Source organism: Myiozetetes cayanensis, unplaced genomic scaffold (genome assembly GCF_022539395.1).
Source record: "Myiozetetes cayanensis isolate MyiCay16 unplaced genomic scaffold, myiCay2020 scf6-25, whole genome shotgun sequence".
NCBI classification, from domain to species: Eukaryota; Metazoa; Chordata; class Aves; order Passeriformes; family Tyrannidae; genus Myiozetetes; species Myiozetetes cayanensis.
In genome coordinates, this window is record NW_026087853.1 from 14175038 (window position 1) to 14195934 (window position 20897).

General features: G+C 43.7%; 1 protein-coding gene across 1 annotated transcript in view; it reads right to left on the reverse strand.

Annotated features, from left to right (window-relative positions):
- The window catches only part of RIN3 (Ras and Rab interactor 3), a 67813-nt gene that overhangs the window by 31740 nt on the left and 15176 nt on the right, over nt 1–20897 (reverse strand). Inside the window, exons 2-3 of the mRNA XM_050336907.1 lie at nt 16286–16472; nt 12802–12916 (exon numbers count right to left, since the gene is read on the reverse strand). Coding sequence (XP_050192864.1) covers nt 12802–12916; nt 16286–16472 — 302 coding nt within the window. The remainder of the gene's footprint in view (nt 1–12801; nt 12917–16285; nt 16473–20897) is intronic.

Below are 20897 nucleotides of genomic sequence, written 5' to 3' on the forward strand. Positions count from 1 at the left end.
ATGGGCAGCACCTTGGTGTCCACTAAGATTTTATCCTTTAATTCAGCATAAAACCCTGGTGCTGCCTGGCCACATTGTCTCTGCTGTAGGATGCTTGAGCAGAAGCGTGTCACAGGCATTTTGCTGCTCTGTTTCTTCCTCATTGTGATCAGTGTTTCAGCAGGGGTTGGGAGGGTGCCTCTCACAGGTACTCCAAGCACAGCTAACCCAGCTGAAAGAAAACTGTCACATCTCCTCAAGTGCATTCCTTAAAAGTGTCCCTGTGAGCAGCTATTTCACAGATTAAGAGCAGAGCACAGTCTAGAGAATGGCTGTTCTGTTTCAAAGCTCTTAGAATCATAGAATCATAGAATCATAGAATCATAGAATCAGCTGGGTTGGAAAGGACCTCAGAGATCACCAAGTCCAACCCTTGATCCACTACCACCACAGTTACTAGACAATGGCACTAAGTGCCACATCCAGTCTCAACAAATATGTCCAGGGACGGAGAATCCACCACTTCCCTGGGCAGCCCATTCCAGTGCCTGACTTCCTTCTTAGATCCTCACCCTACGTCTCCTTTCCAGGTATGGAGTAAACACCTGAGAGTCTGTGGAAATTCCACTGTTTCTTAAGGCAGAGTCTGGGGACATCTGGGATTTCTTCCAAGGACTGAATGTGGAGTTTTAGATGTAGCCACACAGGGTCTGTTTTCGCAGAGATATGGGGGAAAACATGGCCTTTCTGAAACGCTGAGGACTGAGAGGGCTCCCAAGAACACCGAGCAGGATAACACATTCAGTTGATGTGGTCCATGCAGTGAGCAGCTGAGGCAGTGCTAGGATCATTGCTGGAGAAGTCACATTTTTGCAGGTCATTCAGCACCCACTGGAACATTACAATGTCAGTAAAAGATTTACGCTGCCCAGCTGCCCATTCAGACTGTCAGGGTTGAGGGCTATGGCTGACAAAACAAACTGGATATATATACACCTGTAAGTTGATTTCAGAAGGCAAATTTCTGCAGTAGAACTTTGTGAAGCAAAGGAAGCATTCAGACATGTCTCCCCTATGCCTCATATAACAGGAAACAATGCTATGATTTGAAATTCTGGGGCTTTAGTTTTTAGCAACAATCTCTAGAGTCGTATGGACAATCTTGAGAATGAATCCTTATGTGAAAAATGTATGTTATCATACAGATGTATTTAATTAAAAAACATTTTTTCCCATTTACTTTGGAGAAAAGTCTGTTTCTCTGGCTCTGAGACACACCATGAAATACCATAGAGTTGAGGTTAATCATATAGAAAAAGGAAGTTTTCTGAGCACTTTAAGGGAAGCCATCCAGTATCAAGAACTACATTCTGCATTAGAGACTTCCAGGAAGAAAGATCTTTCCAAACAAGACACATTCCAAAAGTGAGTGTTGAAAGGGAATAATCCACTCTGAAATGGCAGACACCAATAGGGTGGACAAAAAAAAAGGAAAAAAAATTACGTTACTGCTCCCTAGAGCTGCAATCTCACCTAATTGCCAACCTGATGAAAGAAGCTCTTCTGATTCCCACTTCTGAGTCAACAGATTTTACTGTCACTGACTTTGATAGTCCTACTCAAAGGCCAAAGTATGAGGTCCTTAATGCCCTCATTTGAACAATGTCTTATTTACCTCATTTACAAGTCTAAACTCTTGTTTATTAAGCTCTGTAAGATCTTCAGATAGCAAACACTGTCCAAGGACAAAAATTGTAATTTGTTCTAGTTTAACCACCGAGACAAGGGCACTTGTATCATGGGTACTGATTTAGAGTAACTGTTTTAAAACCAGTAAGCTTTTTGGGTTGTGTTCAAGGTACTAAGCAGAGTAGGGTAAGACAATATTATCCTGGAACAGCATGCATAGTCTTTAGCTCTGATTACACACAGATTTTGCATTATGCCCCTTGGGAGTGAAAAATAAGCCAAAAAAAAAAAAATCCAAAGTAAGGATTAACAAAGCTAACAAGACCCTGAGGGCTTCTTTCCAACAGGCTTTCTCTACAATCTATCGGTTTAAAGCTTAGAGTAAAAATGAAAGTGTTTGTATGGAGAGAGGGGAGGTAACTCTTCAGGATGAGAGTTTAAATAAAAAAATAAAAATAAATTAAAAAAAAAGCCATCAGCTATGAGCAACCAGAATGTTTCCAAAACAACTTGGAAACCACACGGAAACCTGGCACTGTTACATTTTGAAAAAGCAGCTGCACAAGTGCCTTGTGTTTTAAGTGTCTTGATTTTAAAAGTGTTTTATGTTTTAAAATAAGCAGTGTGACAAAGCAATGTGGAACTTGGCTCAAATGAGAAGGACTTGGTGGGTGAGACTTTCTGTTTCCCTTGTGTAAGTCGCGTTTAAAAGAGAAATGATGAACTTGCACAACAGGTTATAAAATATGTCCTCATACCGTGTTTTACAATATCCCCCAGGACCTAGGTTACTGTTCTTGCCAAATCAAAATTCTGGGCTCCTCGTTCAGAGGAGTCTCCTGAATGGGAACTCCTTGACTCTAACCCGATTTTCAGGGTTAATAGTGGTGTGGATAAAGGAAAACTCATCCTTGGCAGGCAGATTGACCTTGAGAGAATGTCTAGGGGGACTAGAAATCATTCAGTCTCTATCTCCAATCAAACCACAGACAGCATACGAGACAAAGATAATGTCTCTCGTGTCCCTATTACAGCCCATACAGAGGTGGCCTTTGACCTGGTCCTGCCTGTGGAGACTGATGAGATCCAGCAGAAAGCAGCAGTAAAAAGGCACTCCCGAAGCTGAAGACCAGGGCTGGGGCAGAGCTGCCCAGCTATCCCACACCACGGGGCAGACTTGCCCAGTGGTAGGTTTTTCTTGCCAAGAAGCTGCACAGGTGATGGTAGACTTTTCTCTCTAATAAGAAACATGCAGAACCAGAGGAAACTAGCCCATGCTGGGCCCTGGGTGATGCAGACAAATTGTCATCTGTGACTGAGAGAGGCTAATCTGAAGATAACTAGGGTAGCTCTACATCTTGTAGGCAGCAACAGGAACCATATTAAAAGACAACATTCCTCAGTCTGTTCTCCTTAATGGTAAGGTGTCTGCTGCACTGAACAGGAGGAAAATAGGATACTAGCTGCATGCCCAGAGGCCTCCTTATATGAAATTAAACTCCTTAAAATTTGAACCCCAAGGTTAACTACATATTCAGCTTTTCCAGTCCCCCCTGCTAAAAATACACAAAATTTTAGTCATCAATTGGCTAATCCTTGAAAAAAAAAAGTAGTCTTGGACAAGTTCTGCTGCTGAAATGTATGATTTCCTTAACTGAGGTGTAATCAGCTAGTTTTGGTGAAAGAATGGAAGAGGGATCTTCTGTCCCAAGGGTGCTGATAACTGTTGTTATTTTTTCTAGCACATTTCTGCTTTTTTCAGGCTAATCAGACCCAGAGCTGACAACAGTTTCTTACTTTGCCTCAATCACACTCTCCATCGTGCAACAATAAAGGGAAACTTTCCTCTAAAGTAATTTGGAAAAACTGACTTTCCTCACAGTACAGCAGTGGAATTGCCTGTCAGGCTATACATAGAGAGCATACCAAAAACTGAATAGTTGTGTTGGTACCTCAGTGCTGAACAATGTTGAGAGCCTGGCAGGCAAAAGGCCTTCCTGCAGCCCAGTAAATACACCACTGCCAGGAGCTGGGCTTGTTCAGGGCTGGTGATGCACAGCTGGCCGAGCTCCTTTAGCAACCTGTGCCTCAGCCCTCAGGCTATAAAATCAGTGTCAAGACACTGACCTCCTTGGGAAAAGTCAGCTGAATTCAGCATGGCAGGGTGGAGACAGGGCAGCTGCTCAGCACACTGCCAATGATGCTCTGCCTCAGTAAGGTTGGCTGCTGTGGGGCAATTTGGCCACCGTTTGGCACTGAGTTCCCACCCATCCCAAGAATGCTCTCCCACTGTCTGCAGCCTCATCTCCTGGCACAGCAAAGCAGCTCTGATGGGCTCCTGCCTCCATGGTCAGCCTCCTTTCAGCTTTGCCCAGAGCACATTGGAGGCTCATACAGTCATCCAGCATTACAAGATGTGACCCCATCCTTGGTCACCTACTGCCCTTCTCCACCTTGTTCTCAGACCTCTGTCTCCAGCCTGCCACTCAACTTTCCCAAAGTCACCCTCAGGCCCTCCAGTCCCCTATCACTTTCTTCTTTCCAGACTTTATTTCACATAACCCAGTATCTCAGAGGTAGCACCTCTAAGGAAGCACTGCCCCACCACACCCTTCTGCTTTCACATCCACATTGCTTACTCTTTCCCAGCTATAACCTGCATGAGACAGGGACCAGAGGGGCACGAGGGCACGGACACAAGCAACTGACAGATGAGGAATGGCAAGAACTCTTCTTGTGACAGCAGTGTCAGCACGAAGTTACAACCTGAACCCCCGTAAAACCTGGCTCCTGCCTCTCCTACAGAAAGTGACCACACCCTTTTCCACTACTTTACTTGTGCTCATGAGGCTACAGTACCTTAAATACTAGTTACTGGGACTACTGATGTTTTTGCCTTGTATACATATACATACATATATATACACATACACACACATACTATATATATATTCAGTAAAGGTATATTCTGTAGTAAACTTCAAGATGCTTAATGACCTTCCTGGCTGGTAGACAAGTCTCCAGGGCAGTTCATGAGGTGGCTGCCAAGGCAGTCTCCTCTTTGTCTGCTTTATTGCTGAATAGCAGCACAGGGTATCAAGAAAAACCCGCACAACCCAAAAAAAGGACTACCTTGATCTTTTCATTCTGTAACGTCAGGTTCAGCCTCTAATCTATTCAGAGGAAATCAAAGCTATAAATAGTCCTACCCTGCTTTTCATGCCTTAGCTTGCAGAATTAAGAATTCTTCTTTCCCGCATTGAAAGCTGCAGGGCTTTCACTGAAGGAGGCCAAACTGTTTTGGTTGAAGTGACCATTTAAAAAAGAACTGTGGTACCATTCCAATGATAACAGATGTAACCAAATATACTTGCTGATGGGCCCTTCTGCCTGCAGTCTGATAAGCCAGAGATTGTCTTGAGAGGTTTGATTTGGGAAGGATGGAATGTACACTTACCCCTTGGTTTGTCCCTCTCCAATTGAAAAGTCCCTTTAATATCTGCATGCAAAAACGTTCCAGGAACCTTGCAGTGCTATTAAGGCCACATGATGAAGTCTACTTCTGCCTGTAGCAAGCTTAGCTCTCCAGTACAGTAAGGGACATACAATTGCATCCATTGGACATTACTGGGCCTTTTCAAATATGTTGAGGTACCTGATATGAGGTATCTCCAAATCTGCACTGATTAAATAAACTGAGCACATTCTCTCTTTCTCCATATACAAGGGGAGAACGAACCAAAGAAAGGAGACTTATGGTTTTGGGGAGATCACAGGAGAGACATGAGCACAGGAAATATTTATGTTTTATTGTTTTTTTCACCACCATCCTTCTGTAAATCTTAGCAGTATTTCACCAAGAGCATGGTCCTTATAGAATGGGAACTGCTTTTGCTGCTCTACTGAGGCACCCCTTCTGAGAACTGCTGTCTGCTGCAAGCTTACCCACAGTCTGACTCAGTCTCACTGGCTGGTTCCCTCTCGTGCAATCCCTGAGGCTGGCAGGGACCCCAGGAGGTCTCTAGCACAAATCCCTGCCTAAACCAGGGTCATCTATGAGGTCAAATCAAATCACTCAAGGCTTAATCCAGCCCACTCTAGAAACACTCCCATGAAAATCTGTGAGTGCTACCCAAATAAATGATTCATCTTAGAAGTCAGGGTCATGAATACCAGCACATATGTCAGTTTATTCACTTTAGCTATGAAGTCAAATATCCCATCTTTCTGATCTCAGTCAGTACCACAGATTTCTACCTTTTCCATCTTCATTCTAGTTCAGAAGGGATCCAAAATAAATGCAATTAAAATTAATTTTTAAAATGGCAGATTATCTTCTTATAGATTGTTTTCTTATGTCTTCTGTTTTCTATTTCCAAAATTTTAAGGTTCTCTGCAGTTTGTGATGGTTATTTCTTTTTCTGGAAAATCAAAAATTCTGTCTATCTTCATTTTACTTCCTGATTCCAGCAGCCAGAGTGTTAGCAAAAAGACTTGCAAAACTGAGGAAGCTATCGCAAGAGCTGTCAACACTTCCACAAAAATGTTCATATCACAAAGTTCATCTGCACAAACCGGCCATTCTCATTAAAGGAGCTAAACTGTCAGTACGCTGCAGTAACTGAGCTATCCTCCTAGTTTTTCCCATGACCTCATTTGTGCAGAACTTCAATGCATTTTGCATGGGAAAATACCACCTGACCAGGCTGTGACATGTTAGCAACGTGTACTTTGGTCTCTCAGTCTGCTAATCCAGCCTCAGCATTATGTATTAAAATAAACATTAACAAAATTAAACAGGGAAATCTGCCATAGTGGACCATGTCTGGCCATATCGGCCAGGGTGCCAGCAGAGTGCAATAAGCAAGTCCATTGTCAGCATCTGAAGGTGTTTGAGCCGATAGAGAGCCTCTACTGAGTTGTTCCTTGTCCATCTTCCTCCCGTTCCCTGGCTCGTGCTCATTTGGTGAGTCCCCTCACATGGTACTTGAACCCACTGACCCACGCAGGGACACAGGCAGGAATTTGTGTCCTTTGTATCTGAGCTCTGCCATCATGGCAGGCGTGCCCAGAGTCCTCACCTCGGAATAGCTGGGATGTGAAGACCACGCCTTTCAGCAGTTTTGTTTAGAGCTAAGCCTGCAAAAATGAACAAAGTCCAGACCCCTGATACTCTAATGCCCCTCTGTAAACATGCCATTGCCTAATTACTGTAGTTTAATTACCATCTGTTACTGCTACATGCCCTTGTGCAAATGACATTGGTCTATAATTAAAAATGTTTTTTTTTTTCCCCTGTCTACGCTTGGGAAGGAGGAATGGCAGCGTTGAAGTGACTGAAACAACTTGGTAATGATTGACAAAGTTGACTTTGAGGGTTAAGCATGCTTTCACAGTTTTAGACAGCACCTATTTGGGAACATAAAGGCAAGAAAGTATACTGTGAAATCTTAGCCCTTAAGTAATCTGTTCCAATTGATTTCACCCTTCCCAAAATCCAGTGTGGAAAGGAATACCTTTACTCATCTAAATTGCTGTTTAGTCTCCTGAGCAAGGTCTGCCTTTCTGCTGCCTCTATACCTGGTGTAACTCTTCTTTCTGTCCTGGTCGATAGAGTTCACTGGGAGGTGAATGTACGAAGTGGTTAGGTCCTCATGAAGTGTCATGGCAAACAGCTCAGAGCAGTTAGAGCATTAACCAGACAACTAAACTGCTGCCATGAGTTTCACTTCAGTTGTGGTCCTCTCCTAAATCCCTACTCTCCGTGTCAAGCATTTCATATCAAACTCCAGTTCACACTTCCTGAGCTCAATATGACTTTAGGAAAGGTCAAATAAGGTGACCTGGGCAGACATTGCATTTCTTTATCAACATCGTTTTTGCTACCAGACTTGCAATTTCACAGCAGCACTCAGTGATTGCTCTTAAAGTGCTTTTGAGTGCAGCCTGTACTTTTTCTGTCAAGGTCTGTTGTTGATCCTTACCACAAGCCCAAACCACACAACCTGAAGTACAGCTACTGTTGATAAACCAGAAACTGAGTATAAGCTACCGTGTCCAATGGCACCATGCCTCATCCTTCAGAGGAGGTATTAATCATGCTCTGGACATTTTTGTATTACTTGGTGATTGTTTATTTTCATTTTCCTATTTGATTGTGTAAAGGTTATTTCAAGACCTCCATTACGCTCCAGCGCATTCAGAGTTGGTCTCCAGACAAGATGGGAGGGTCAGAGTACACAAAGTTTTAATTTAAATTTCATAATTTTCCTCTAAGAAATTAAATAACCACACTACAGAGAAGACTTCACTACAAACCCCTCTTTCAGCTGTGCACTCATCCCTTTTGTCGGGCTCAACCCAGCCTTGGCCCTGTGTGCCAGAAAAGATGCTTCTGAACAGCTATGCCTGGTGGTAGATTGTCCCGTGCAGGTATGGCTTAAATAAGGAACAAGGACAGCAACTCCACAACATGGGCTCAAGTGAACTGCCTCTGGAAAATAAACATCCAAGTGAGCAAAGCCAGTTGCAGCAATGGGATGCAGGAGTACAATGCAGGAGCACAATTACTGGAGCAGGCACCCATGGAAATTTTAGGCCAGACTTGAACTACTTAGGACATGAGCCTGAAGAGTTCAGTACTGACTTGGAAAATCAATTCCATTGTTATTTCTATAAATAATTCTAGTAATATGAATAACATGTTCTTCTTTATTCTGTGTAGTTGCAGATACTTCTGTTTAGTGTCATTTTGCTTAATGGAATCCCATCCTCTCTTTTTTTTTTTTTTTTTTTTTTTTTGGTACAGAAGAGTTTGGGAAACAATTACTACACATTCCACACCAAAGGATATGTGAAAGACTCCCGAGAAATACACAGTCAACTCATGTGTTTCATGAAATCAAATTATTTTCAACTATTATTCACAAAATTTCCCAGAAACAAAGAAAGCATTAACCTCAGTTTATGGTGCTAGAAGTATTCTTCTGTTAAAGGACTTAACCCCCGTGGCAGGTGTCTTCACAACTCTTTGTGAAAGTAAAAGCTACTGTCACTACCTACACCACATGATCTATTGTACTCAGATGCTTCTTTCAGGCTCTCAGTGCACGTTACACCAGAAATGCACATTTACTTCAAACATCTTCTTTTTAACATTGCTACAGTGGAGCTGACGCCATTGAGGTGACTTCTGGCAGTTTATGCATAAAGAGGAGGGGGAATAGATCTGAGGTTACCACCAGTTTGCTAAGCAGAGCCAAGAGCAGCAGTCAGCTGAGGATATGGTGCTCAGTTCCTGGGATATGTGAGTCTAGGGCTCCATCTTGGAATGAAGCAGAAGTGAAGGACAACTCTCAGAACAGAAAGTGCTCAAAGTAGTAGAGATTTTAGCAGAGTTTGAGAGGTAGCTCCCAACATTGCATCTCTAAATGTAAGAAATCTTGTTACAAGCTTTAGCTCTGGGAGATTCCACTGTTTTGAGTAAGAAGTAAGGGATCTTTCAGGCCAAGAGTAAAACCACAGGGATCCAAGGCTTTGAAAGTTGCCCTGTTTCTCAACTTTCTGATTAACCACATGGGTACCTGGTATCTTCTGTTTGGTCTCTACCATACCTTCTGATGTCACCAGGATTTAGCCTTCCTGTCTCTGGAGGAATTACAACCAAAGAGGAAGCACCAGAAGAAATTTTTTAAATCCGTTCTCCTGTTTCATGACTCTAAAGGCTACTTCACAGAACAGGTAAAAATTTTCCACAAAAAAAAAAAAAAAGAGGTTTCATTTCTTGATTTGCTTACCTAGTGGGTTCTTTGGGGATTTCCATGTAAAAAAAAATATATCACAATTAAATCCGGTCTTCCCCTCAGAAACCTGAACTTCCCTAAATATCTCACCAAACATCAACAAAGCAGATCTGATATGGGGAAAAGAAAGAAAAAAACAACAATCCACCATTATTTGGCAATGCAATGCTAAGAAGCTTCCAGGGTTTTTTTCCTACATCACTGAATGATCTATATGTGGATCACAGGGGCTGGGCAAGAACCTCCATACTGTCATTATGACACCAGTGACACCAGTGAAAGCCTCTTCAGATACTATCTGAAAAGTGGGAAGGGATGAGAATGGCTTTTTACAAACAGCTATGCAGCAAATTGCTGCTATTTAAAGCTGCGTATGGTAAAAGCAAGAGGTGGATACCACTGTGGAGATGGCACAGAGCAATCAGCAATCATGTCAGCCTCTAAGGGTAGCACATCCTTCTTTGTGTCTCTTGTAATACTGAGATTACACTGAGTCCTCCTAAGAAGGATAAGAATTAGCTGGCAAGGTGCTTCAAAATAGTCAGTGGTTGCAACTTGAATTTTGCTGGGTTGCAACTTTAACTGATGGGAGGATCTCCATTAAATCAGAACTACATAAGGCAAATTCAGCTTTCAGTTTGCACCTGAATGCGTCAAGTCTTTGGAATCTAACAAGCTGAACTGAGGTAACAAGGAGAAGAAGTTGTTCCCACTTCTTCAAACCCTTTAGGAGGAGCCAGGTCTCAGAAAGGGGCACGTGACACAGATCATTGTTTATGTGTCAACTAAGAAAGGAAATTCTAGGAGCAGACCAGCAAAACCAAAGCTGCTTTGTCCCCGCTACAGCTGAGAAGGTGGAATCTTGAATGGCAGGGGAATTACAGCTGGTCCTTTTGAAGAGCAGTGCAGGCTCAAAGAGCAGGTAGTTATTGGGAGGATTCATCTCCGTTGGCAATGTTCAGTGGCAAGCTGAAGCTTCCTTGCAGCAAGTCCCCCACTGAAGAAGGATTTTCTGAAGTTGAAGACTAGATCCTTGGAAAAACCCTGCTAGTTCACAGTGGTCCTCAGGCTATGCAAGATGGAGTGTTTTTACACACTTTCAGGGGTGTAACAGCAAACTTTTGACTGACTTGCATTCCACAGCAAGACAACATCTCTGGGGGTGCTCAGAGGTCTCCTACCCTGACACACACAGAATAACAGGGAAGAATGAAAGCCACTTCATTAAGCTGAGGCAATCCAGGGAAAACAGGGTACTTATCAAGGAAGGTCAGATTCTAGTCTTAATTCTTTTAAAGCATTCAGACAATTTTTAAAAAAATTATTTTTGAAAAAAAAGTTTAGAAGGCAGTAGATTAGCACAAAGTTAATGTATTAGATTACTCCATGACTCAGATTTACCATCTCCCCTTGCACTAGACATAGTCCTTTGGCTTTACTAACAGGAATTAATTCAATTTCTTCTAGACTTAAAAGCCATACTGCTTACCCTAAATAAGGAGGGAAGCAAAAGCATGACCGTTTCCGTACCCAGTATGTTGTTGCCAAAACAGTGCAGGATGGAGAACTGAGAGGCTTTCTACAGCTCAACACTGACAGAACTCCAGCTAAAAATAATGTGAATATCCACTATAGGAATGCATGAGCCTCATGGCCACTGTGATTGCTGTACATGTGATGGCAGTTCTCCTGCTTTTTGAATGAGAGCTGAATTTTAATCACCCTTCTCTACTTACTTTGCCACTTGTATAAAAGTGGTGAAAACTGATTTAATTCTTGTTCCTACAAGAAAGCTGTGTCTCTGAACACAGCCTTTGCAATAAGTTAGTGATAAATAAGAAATAGCAAGCAAGTACGTTAGAAAAGCACGGCAGAAAATCTCTTTAGCTAGGCTAGCTCAGTGACATTTTTGTACTACATTTTACTTTGCCTGTACTCAAATAAATCAGATTTTATGGGACAGGACAGGAGCCAAGAAGTAACATTTCTATAAATGAAATTTTTTAGGATGACAGGATTCAATTTTTTAACTTTTCTCCAAAGGAAAACTTGAATCATCAAAACCGAATTCCCCACGATGCAAAATCTAAGCCCTAGGTCAAGTTCAAATAGCTAAATATAGAAGAGTTTCCCCACCCCGCAGCTAACCCTTGCCCTTGTATTCTTAATTGAACACCTTCAGCTGTGGCTAAAGGTCTGCTGTTCCTGCCCTCATGCAGGATCACCAAACATAGGCAGCATCTCTGCAGTTGGGTGCTCCAAGGAGCAGGTGGATGAGAGAGAAAGCTTTCTGGGGAATTGAGCAGCCAGCCAGGCAGCTGCGCCCTGTGTAGGAGCAACGCTGTGAAAGGCTGTGGTCTGGGCTTGAGATTAGAACACATTAAGAGATTCAGTTGTCTCTCTGGCTTTAAAGTCTGTTTACAATGCAGAGGTATGCGAGGAACCATATTAGAAGGAAAAAAATTCATTTAAGCAACTGTCAAAATTCATTTGAGCAAGGGGAAAGAAATAAGTCACGACACTGATCTGCAGAAACACAAGTGGTTTAGCAGAGAATAAAACAATTACCTTGACAAGAAGAGCCCAGCAACAAAGGATTTAGCTGTGTTCATATAAATAATACCGTGAAGTTATTTTGATGAATTCTTTTGAGTGAGTGTTTCCATGACTATCCTAAAATTCACATGTTTACGAGTATTCCTTAGAAAGTGGAAATCATATGCCTTACACATCCCTTTACACACAGGGTTGCATTAGACATGGCTGGCTGTGAACTGGGTTCATTTTCACTTCCTCATGACGGACTTGGCTATCCAAGGAACAGCACCTACACCGCCAGCCATGAGGCCCACCTGCTTCCCAGAAACAGTGAGGCACTGAAAACAGTTTGGGAGTAACTGGTCGTTCAATATGACTGAAAAGGCAATGCAGTATAAGTCAGATAACTGGTGACCCCCAAATTCAGTGTCAGAAATAGAAGCAGATTCAGTGAATTAACAAGGCTTAGTCAGTCAGTGCCTTGTGCTTTCCTCAGGACTTCCACCTGGTGAAAGGCAGCTTCTCTCGCTTGATCAAAACACTGGCCCCCTCGTCTGGAGGTGCTTTATGTTCCTGTTATGAGTCTGTAAATGTAACACAAGATGCAGAACCACAGGGGAGCTGAGGTAAAGCAGCTGCAGGAAATATTAACTGAACTACACTGTAAAAGCAAGATCTGCTGCCGGTCACAAGAGGAACCTGCTCAGTGCAAGTGAGATTACATAAATACTGGTGATCACAAGAGGATTCAGTACAATATCCAGAGCAAGACAAAAGAATGTAAAGACCTTACTTGATTTTTCTTCTTTAATGTTGTACTCCAGCACACCAGGAGCCTCGTTCTGCACCGGCAGGCGGACTGTGAGGACCATGTTGTTCACATTAGCCTCTTTCCTAACTAAGAATATCTGAAAAAGGAGAAAGAAATCAAGAGCTCAGCTACATTATGTGAACTCCTGAACTTTATTTTAGGTCATTGTCAATGAAGATTTTTATCAGTACAATCCAACTTCAGATGATCTTATTTTAGCTTCGTTCCACTTAGTTGAGCTTTACAACAAAAATAATGAATAAAGGGACATTTCATCTGGGTGAAATTCAGGCCTGCAAAGGAAGTTCCTATGCATCACTGATGTCCCACTTAAGCCTAAGACAATCTATTTCCCTAACTGAAGAATATAAAACTGGACTCAAAATTTGTCAAGTGATGTTCCTCTCATAAGTGCCCTAAATCAAGCACCCTAGAATGTCCCAGTTCAGATCTAAAGCAAGAGTCTAAAGTCATTTGTACATTGAGTGGGAAAGTATTCAAGTGTCCATGAGTGGAACATAAGGTCAAAGGCTCTGTTGGCTACAGTGTCTCATGGCAGAGCTTTTTCCCACATCCAGAAGGTTATTCAGGCTGGCAGCTATCCTGGAAGGACTCTTCTCCAATTTCCTGGGTGAAGCCATGAGGCCAGACCAAGTTGCTCCGGCCTTTATAAAAGTCTGGAGGACCTGGGAGACTGCAGAGCCTTTGCAAGCAACCAGTTCCACCACTTACTGTCCTCACAGGGAGAATGTGCTTCCCTGTACCCAGTCTGAACCCCTCTGGTTTCATTGTATGCCTGTCACTTCTTGTCCTTTCACCATGGAGTGCTGAGCACAGCCCAGATTCATCTTTTCCACGACCTCCCTCTAGGCACCAGGGTCTTGCTGTGTGGTCCCCCTGAAGCTGTCTCTCCTCCTGGCTGAACAAACCCTGGTCCCACAGCCCCTCCTCAGTGGGTCTGTGCCCAGCCTGCTGCTCACCATCCCTATGTGTCCTCCACCACAGAGCTGCCCAGCCAGGCAGTGCCAGCCTGGATCACTGACAGGGATCTGCTTTTCCAGAGGCAGTGCTTTGCCTTTGTCCTTCTTGAATTTGGGAACAAGCCATGTCCCCCCAGCTTGTCTAATACCTGTCAAGTGGTCATTCAAGTGTGTTGAGTGGTCCTGAAATCACAGACCTGTTGTGCCTGAAAGGAACTCTGGAGATTGTCTAATCCAGTCCCTGTGCTCAAAGATGGACAGACTACGGCAAGTTATTCAGGATGGTGTCTCTCAGGGTTTTTATTATCTCCAAGGATGGAGGTTCTACAGCCTCTTGAGTAACCTATTCCAGCATTCAATCATGCTGAGAGTAAAAAGTTTTTATTAAAGTTTAAACAGAATATTCTCTATTTTGGTTTTCCACTCACTGCACCTCATTCTTTCACTGGATACATTGAGATTGGTCTGGCTCAATCCCATCAGGTATTCATACACATTAATAAACCTTTAACTGGATTGTCTTTAACTGGAGCCAGTGAAACTACTGTAGCCATTGGTTCCCACCAATAAGACCAGTGGAATTCGAAAAAAAAAAAAATTAAAGGAAAAATACCTCATTCTTTTTATTGTGTGAGATCTGAAGTGTGTTTCTAATTAAAGCTCATTGTCAAGGATACTTTTAGCTTGTATCTTGAAGCTGCAGCTATGAAGACAAAGAAATCTTCACCTTTATCTGTTCTTTGACAACAAGCTTTGACAAGAAAGAGTCATTTTAAAAAAACTGAATTAAAAACTCAAGCTAATTCTGGAGTCTGGATATTAATATTAGAAAGAGAAGTGTGAGTTGATAAAATCATTAATCAAGTCTCAGTCATAAGGGCATCTCAGGTCACTTCAAAGCACCCATGCTGAACACACAGCTTTGGGGCAGCTTCACAACCTCGCACAGTGCTGTCATGTTGGCCTCTGCCATGCAGAAGAAATGGAGCCCCAGGGGCCCAGGTCCATCAGCAGGGCAGAGAAAATGCAAATAAATGCATGGCAAACAGGTGCATGCCTTAAACAGGCCAATTTCTAGTGCAGGGCAAGCCCCCATCTTCTATCACAGAAAGTATCTGCAGGTAGAGGCTCTCCCTTCCCCAGGTCCTGCCACCCACATGGCAGCACTTTCTCTCTAACCACTACTGTCAGATAGCACCATCTCACATTGCATCGGTCAAGTGCTTCATGTGAAATTTAATCTAAGGTTACAAGGGAAATGAAACCTGGAAATGAATCACTTCTGGTTTTCCTGATTGACATGCCTGGTTGCCATGGCTCCAAATGCTAAATTTGGACTATGGCTGTTCAGGTAAGTGGGAGGTGGGTTTTCTGAGCTGTACCTAACCCTACAGCTCAGGTCATAACTGGTACCAAAGCCAGTATTTGCACCACTGATGGGAACAGTTCATTTGCACCACTGATGGGAACAGTTTCAGACAGGTTCAGCATGGACAGGAGAGGCTGCTCTGGCTGTGGGACACCTCTGATGTGTCACCACTTCTCCTGCCTGTTTCAAGTTGCAGCTGAAGTCTCCACCAGAGGACGGTGTAAACAGAAGGAACAGAGGTAAGATGTATTCCCAAAGCTGCTCAGAGGTGGGGAACTCTCTGCCTGCAAGGACTAGGTAAAACCCAAGGAGGCTTAGGGCCATTTGTGGCTACATCACAGACAGTTACTGAGGTCTCCGCTTATAGACAGATTAGAAAAACAAAGAGAATAATTTGCCCAAGCTATTTGAGAGGTCTGATTCAGGGTGAGGTGCAATGCACAGCCCAGGCTGCTCAGGTGAGTCCTACTGGAGGGTGTCATTTGGCTGTGCCAGCCTTTAGCCCTAGGATAGACTGAGTCAGCCAAGGGATGGGTCCAAATGTCCTCAGAGCAGGAGTGAGTGAATTCCTCCTGTGCTCTGACATCAGCTCAGGTCATTTGCACCTGCCTTTCTCAAAGGACCCAGGCAGGACACCAATACCCTGCTATGCCTCACTTCTGAGACCCAAGGAATGTGGAGCAGCTCCCTTTGCTCCAGAAATGTTTTCTTTAAGCAAGTTATAAGCTTTGCATGAGTGTGCCATTTATTAACACTCAGTTTATACAAACCAGATACCAATCATTGAAATAGAAGTTGCCTTTTTTCAGAGATTTTTTTTTTCAGTTGCTCCAAATTAAGATAGTCATCATATCTATGGGGATGGTGGTGAAAGGGAAGCCATCCCCATGAATCTACATGCTAAGTAAATAAAACCCAAGATAAGATAACATGTTTCCCCAAAGCCACTATATTTGTCTTGCACCACTGATAGAGGTAAAGCATCAAAGGGTAATGGAAACAGAGAGTAGTCTGCCAAACATTTTTGCTTCTACATGAAGAAAAGCACTGCTCTCCTAACCAACCCCACCAAGGACAGGAAATGTGGTTGTCTGAACTGAAACCACATTGGACTTACCCCTGCTGTTTCTTTGCCAAGGATCGCTCCAGCCCTTTCCTGGCTCATGTTCAGCTGAAGCCAGACAGGACAGGTCTTGATGAGTTTGTCAAGGATGCTGATCCCTGGAAGTGGGAGGCAGTTTTGCAGGGCAATGGCCTGACAGAGGTGTGTCTCTTTTCCCTCTTCACTGGTGTCTCCAACAGGGCTGAAACACAGCAAGGGAGTCCCTGATAAGCAGAACTGCAAACAGAAATTTTGAGGGGAGAAGAGACTGTAAATGCAATCACAGAGGCAGAGGCACTGAGGCACCAGGAGTGCTCCTCAAGGGGCACCAGACCACAGGCACCTTGCTGTGACAGTGGAAATCTTGGTGCAAGGCCTCAACAGATACACCCCATCCCAAGGACTATGGCCACATGCTGATGATTTCAGAGCACAGGTTGACAGGGTGCTTTGTTGGTTTCAGCTCATCTATGGACGTTGTCTTAGCACAGGTCCCCACAGATGTGTAAGGGGTACATAGAGGCAGCCAGAACTGCAAAAGGTTGAGCATGCCTGTCCCCTGGACCCCATACTCGAGCTGAAGGGTCTGAGTGATGTTTCATGGTTTTGAGGACAGTGATTTGGCAGAGGAAGGGGGCCACAGAGCCACATGTCAGTCTGAGGTAAGCAGGGGCCAGGAGCCTGCAGCTTACCCTGCAGCCACGCCACTAGGAGCACTTCTCCAAACACACAGAAGCTGTGATGGGCACCAGTGTGGCATCTTGCCCCAATCCAGGGCCCCTCAGATGGAACCTACCAGTAGAAGCCAGAAGCACCGTCAGCTGCTCTTGAGTTTTGGCAGTCCCTTCCCCCTTGCCCAGCTCAGATTGTCTGCAAAGAGGCAGACTAAGACACCTCAGTTTAGAAATAACACTGAGCTCTCCTTGTCTCACTGACAAGGCTGTGCTGGTCCTGGTGGTTGCAGAGGTGGCCACTCCACCTCTTCACCCAGGGAGCCACCGGTGGCTGCTCATGGGGAGGGAGAATATTCCATCTCCACTGTCACTCACAGAGCACAGGAAGAAGAGGAGGAGAATGTGTAAGAATCCATCCAGTAGCAAGTTATCCACTACAGAAGAGGTATCTTTGCTGATTCTCAAATGCTGATCTGCAGCAGGAGAACAATTTCAGATACAGCTCTGCAAACAGCCCTAGGCTGTTCAGCATGACCCAGCAGGTCCTGCAGGACAGGATTGACAGGAGACTGACATAGTGAACCCTTTCCCTGTACAGAGGGACAGGAATGAGAGGGACCACAGGAAACACGTGGAGGAACACCAGAGGGACCTTCAGGAAGGAGGAAATGAAGACACACATTTGTTATTTTGGCCAGTCCTAAAGATATAATTGGAAGCTCTATAAAGTTGCATGGGAGATGATGAATGACAGGAGAGGGGCCCTCCTCTGGCATCACATGTTAGCAATGCCCAACCACACCTTATGTCTCAGAGCTTATTCTTAGCTGCACAAGACATAAGAACACTGCAATTATGCTGTTGAAAATATTAATGGTCTGGGACATGCTCTCCTTTAGATTCCTGTACTGATCAGAGACACAAAGAATTAGTTCTATTTATTTTTAGTCCCTACAATGTAAGGCATTGGTATTAAATGCTAGCTTCTAGCTATGGTGCCAATTTAATGAAGTATACATGTGCTTAGCACTGCAGGCAGTGGAAATACTTGTGCTGAAAGATCTGGTCACAAGAGCCCTGCTGGATAAGGCCATAGACTCATGGGGATACAGGCTCGTATGTCATCTGATTAATTGATTTTACATTTAAAGAAAATACAGGACAACATACACAAAATATGTTTCTCTGCACTAGTTTTCTGCTTAGATGCCAGAACTGAAGAAAGGAGGACTCTTACTTTTTATTTGGTCTTATTTCAAATATTTTTCCTTTTCCTTTTATTTTTAAAGAAACAGATCTTAAAGTAGTACATTTCAAATAAGGTCAGTTTTAAACTACTAAAAGAGAGTCCTTTCAAAAGCAGTGCCACAGAAAGTGACCTCAGGGTCCTGATAAATGCCAAGCTGAATATGAGTCAGCAGTGCCCTGGCAGCCAGGAGGGCCAACCACATCCTGGGGGGCATCAGGCAAAGCATCACCAGCTGGTCAAAGGTGGGAATTGTCTCGCTCTGCTCTACACTGGGGCAGCCTCACCTTGAATATTGGGGCAGTTTTGGGCACTGCAATATAAGAAAGATATTAAGCCATAAGACCTTCAAATTATGAGGATGTCCAAAGGAGGCCATTGAAGATGGTGAAGGGCCAAGAGGGGGAGTTGTGTGAGGAGTGGCTGAGGGCACTTCATCTGTTCAGCCTGGAGGAGACTGAGAGGAGATCTTACTGTAGTCTAAACTTCCTTGTGAGGGGAAGAGGAGGGGCAGACACTGATCTCTTCTCTGTGGTGACCAGTGACAGGACCCAAGGGAATGGCCTGAAGTTATCTCTAGGGAGGTTTAGGTTGGATACAAGAGAAAGATTCTTCACCCAGTGGGTGGTTGGGCACTGGAACAGGCTACCCAGGGAAGTGGTCACACCACCAAGCCTGACAGTTCAAGAAGCGTTTGGATGATACTCTCAGGTACGTCATGTAACTTGGGGCTGGTCCTGTGCAGGGCCAAGAGTTGGACTTGCTGATCCTTGTGAATCCCTTCTAACTCAGCATATTCTGTGTCTCTGTGATTCTGTGAAAAGTCAGTTTTTATAAACATAGACTTTCAAATCCCCAAAGCAACACAGAGATTCTTTTTTTCGTAGCTTTTTTGTCTTTTGCACTCCTTCAGAGACAGCTTTCTTAGAAAATACGGGTGCTTCTGCAATTCTAGAAGTAGAGTTAGGATATCAGGCTACAGAATCTTGATTTTAATCAATCCATTTTTAAGATCATAGCCAAGACAATAAGAATGAGAGAACTGTGCTTAAAAAAAAAAAAAAAGGCAAATAGAAATAAGTGAAACTCTCTCTTAACTTGTCATAAAAGCCCAGCCTGTCACATAGGGGAGGAAATTTTTTTCAGATGTAACAGCATATGATTTTAATCAGTATCATCTGAACATATAGAGTAAAGCAATGGAAGACAGCTTCTGGAAGTTAACCTGATTCATCTCTTGGGTTTTTTACAGAAGAAGCAACAACCAAAAAAAAGTGTAGTAACCATGTGAACGGAAAACATGTATTGGATGGCAACATTCACACTCAGTACTGGGGAAAAAGTAATGAGTAAAGGGAAATAAAGGTGAGTTGTAATGAAATATTCCATAAGACAGTTAGCAAAAGCTACTCCCATAATTAGTCACATAGGCATGCATCTGATCTTGCCAATGATGTGTGAAACCCAGATCAAAAGAAGGTCAATGTTGATAATGTCTTGTTGTGGCACGAGAATGTATTGCAATAGCTCCAGTGATGTTGAACTTTGTTAGCCATTAATTATGTAAGGTGAAAAGGGCTGGCAAAGCACTGAGGTTCAGGAATCCCATTGCATGGAGGGAAACAAAGGTTATCCACGAAGACAGGAAAATAATACAAACCATCCTGGACCTTGTGAGCACCAGGCACATAGTGACCCTGGCACAGTGTTCCTTCCCCCCAGGGAAACCCAGGCTTGATGCAAGCCTCCCTCCCACAGGCACGTCACCTGGAAGGAGCCCTACTCACAGCAGCAACAGGGGTCTGGCAACAAGAACAGACTGGTGAATAAAAATAACAGAACTGACCTTCCAACACATGTGGCTGCATGTAGTGCCCACTGTCTAATTTTGGAGAATGGATAAAAAATAGAAAATCATTCCAAACTCAGACACACAAGATGAAAAAGGAAGAGCCTGAAGGTATTTGTCTTAATGGAAAATCTCATTATTTGAGTGTGTGGAGTTTTTCAGTGTGGATAATTTAGGGCAGTGCATAAGGCATTTTTTTGGCAGAACTGGAATCCAGCATTTTGGGGGCCCTCAGGGATAGGTTCTCCTCTCAAAAGCCATCCCAGCCTGGAAGGAACTAAGCAGGCTCTTGTACCTGTACAGAGTGAGGAAAGTGCAGCTCAGTGAAAGGGATGACTTTGGTAGAAGGAGAGGCAAGAAAAGTCATTAATGGGATCATCTGGAAACAGAAATGTTTGGCTGTCAGTGAGTTATAACAAATGATGGATAATTTCCCAAGGGAAGAGGAAGGGGGTTACACTGCCCAAATCTCTTAAAATGCCACATTTAGAGCAGTAGCAAACACTTTATTGAGTCAAATCTGTGCTGGCTAAGAAATGGGAGTGGATAACCTAACAGACCTTTTTCAGCTGTAATGCTGTGACCCATGACATGCCAGCTGACGCAGTTATGGCACCCATGCTTGACTTCTGTCCTGGGCACAGCTGCCACAAAGATTCACATGCTGGGCTGTGGGAGCGCTTAATCCAGCAATTTAATCTGGCTCTGCTGTAGCTCTGTGGCTGCACAGAGAGGAGGGAGCCAGACAGCTCCTGGGTTCTTGCTGTGCAGCCAAGTTGAAGGGATTTGCAGCCACCACAGCGACCAGCCGGCCTTCCCTGTTTTGCTCACTCAGAATTCACACATCAGATGATTTCT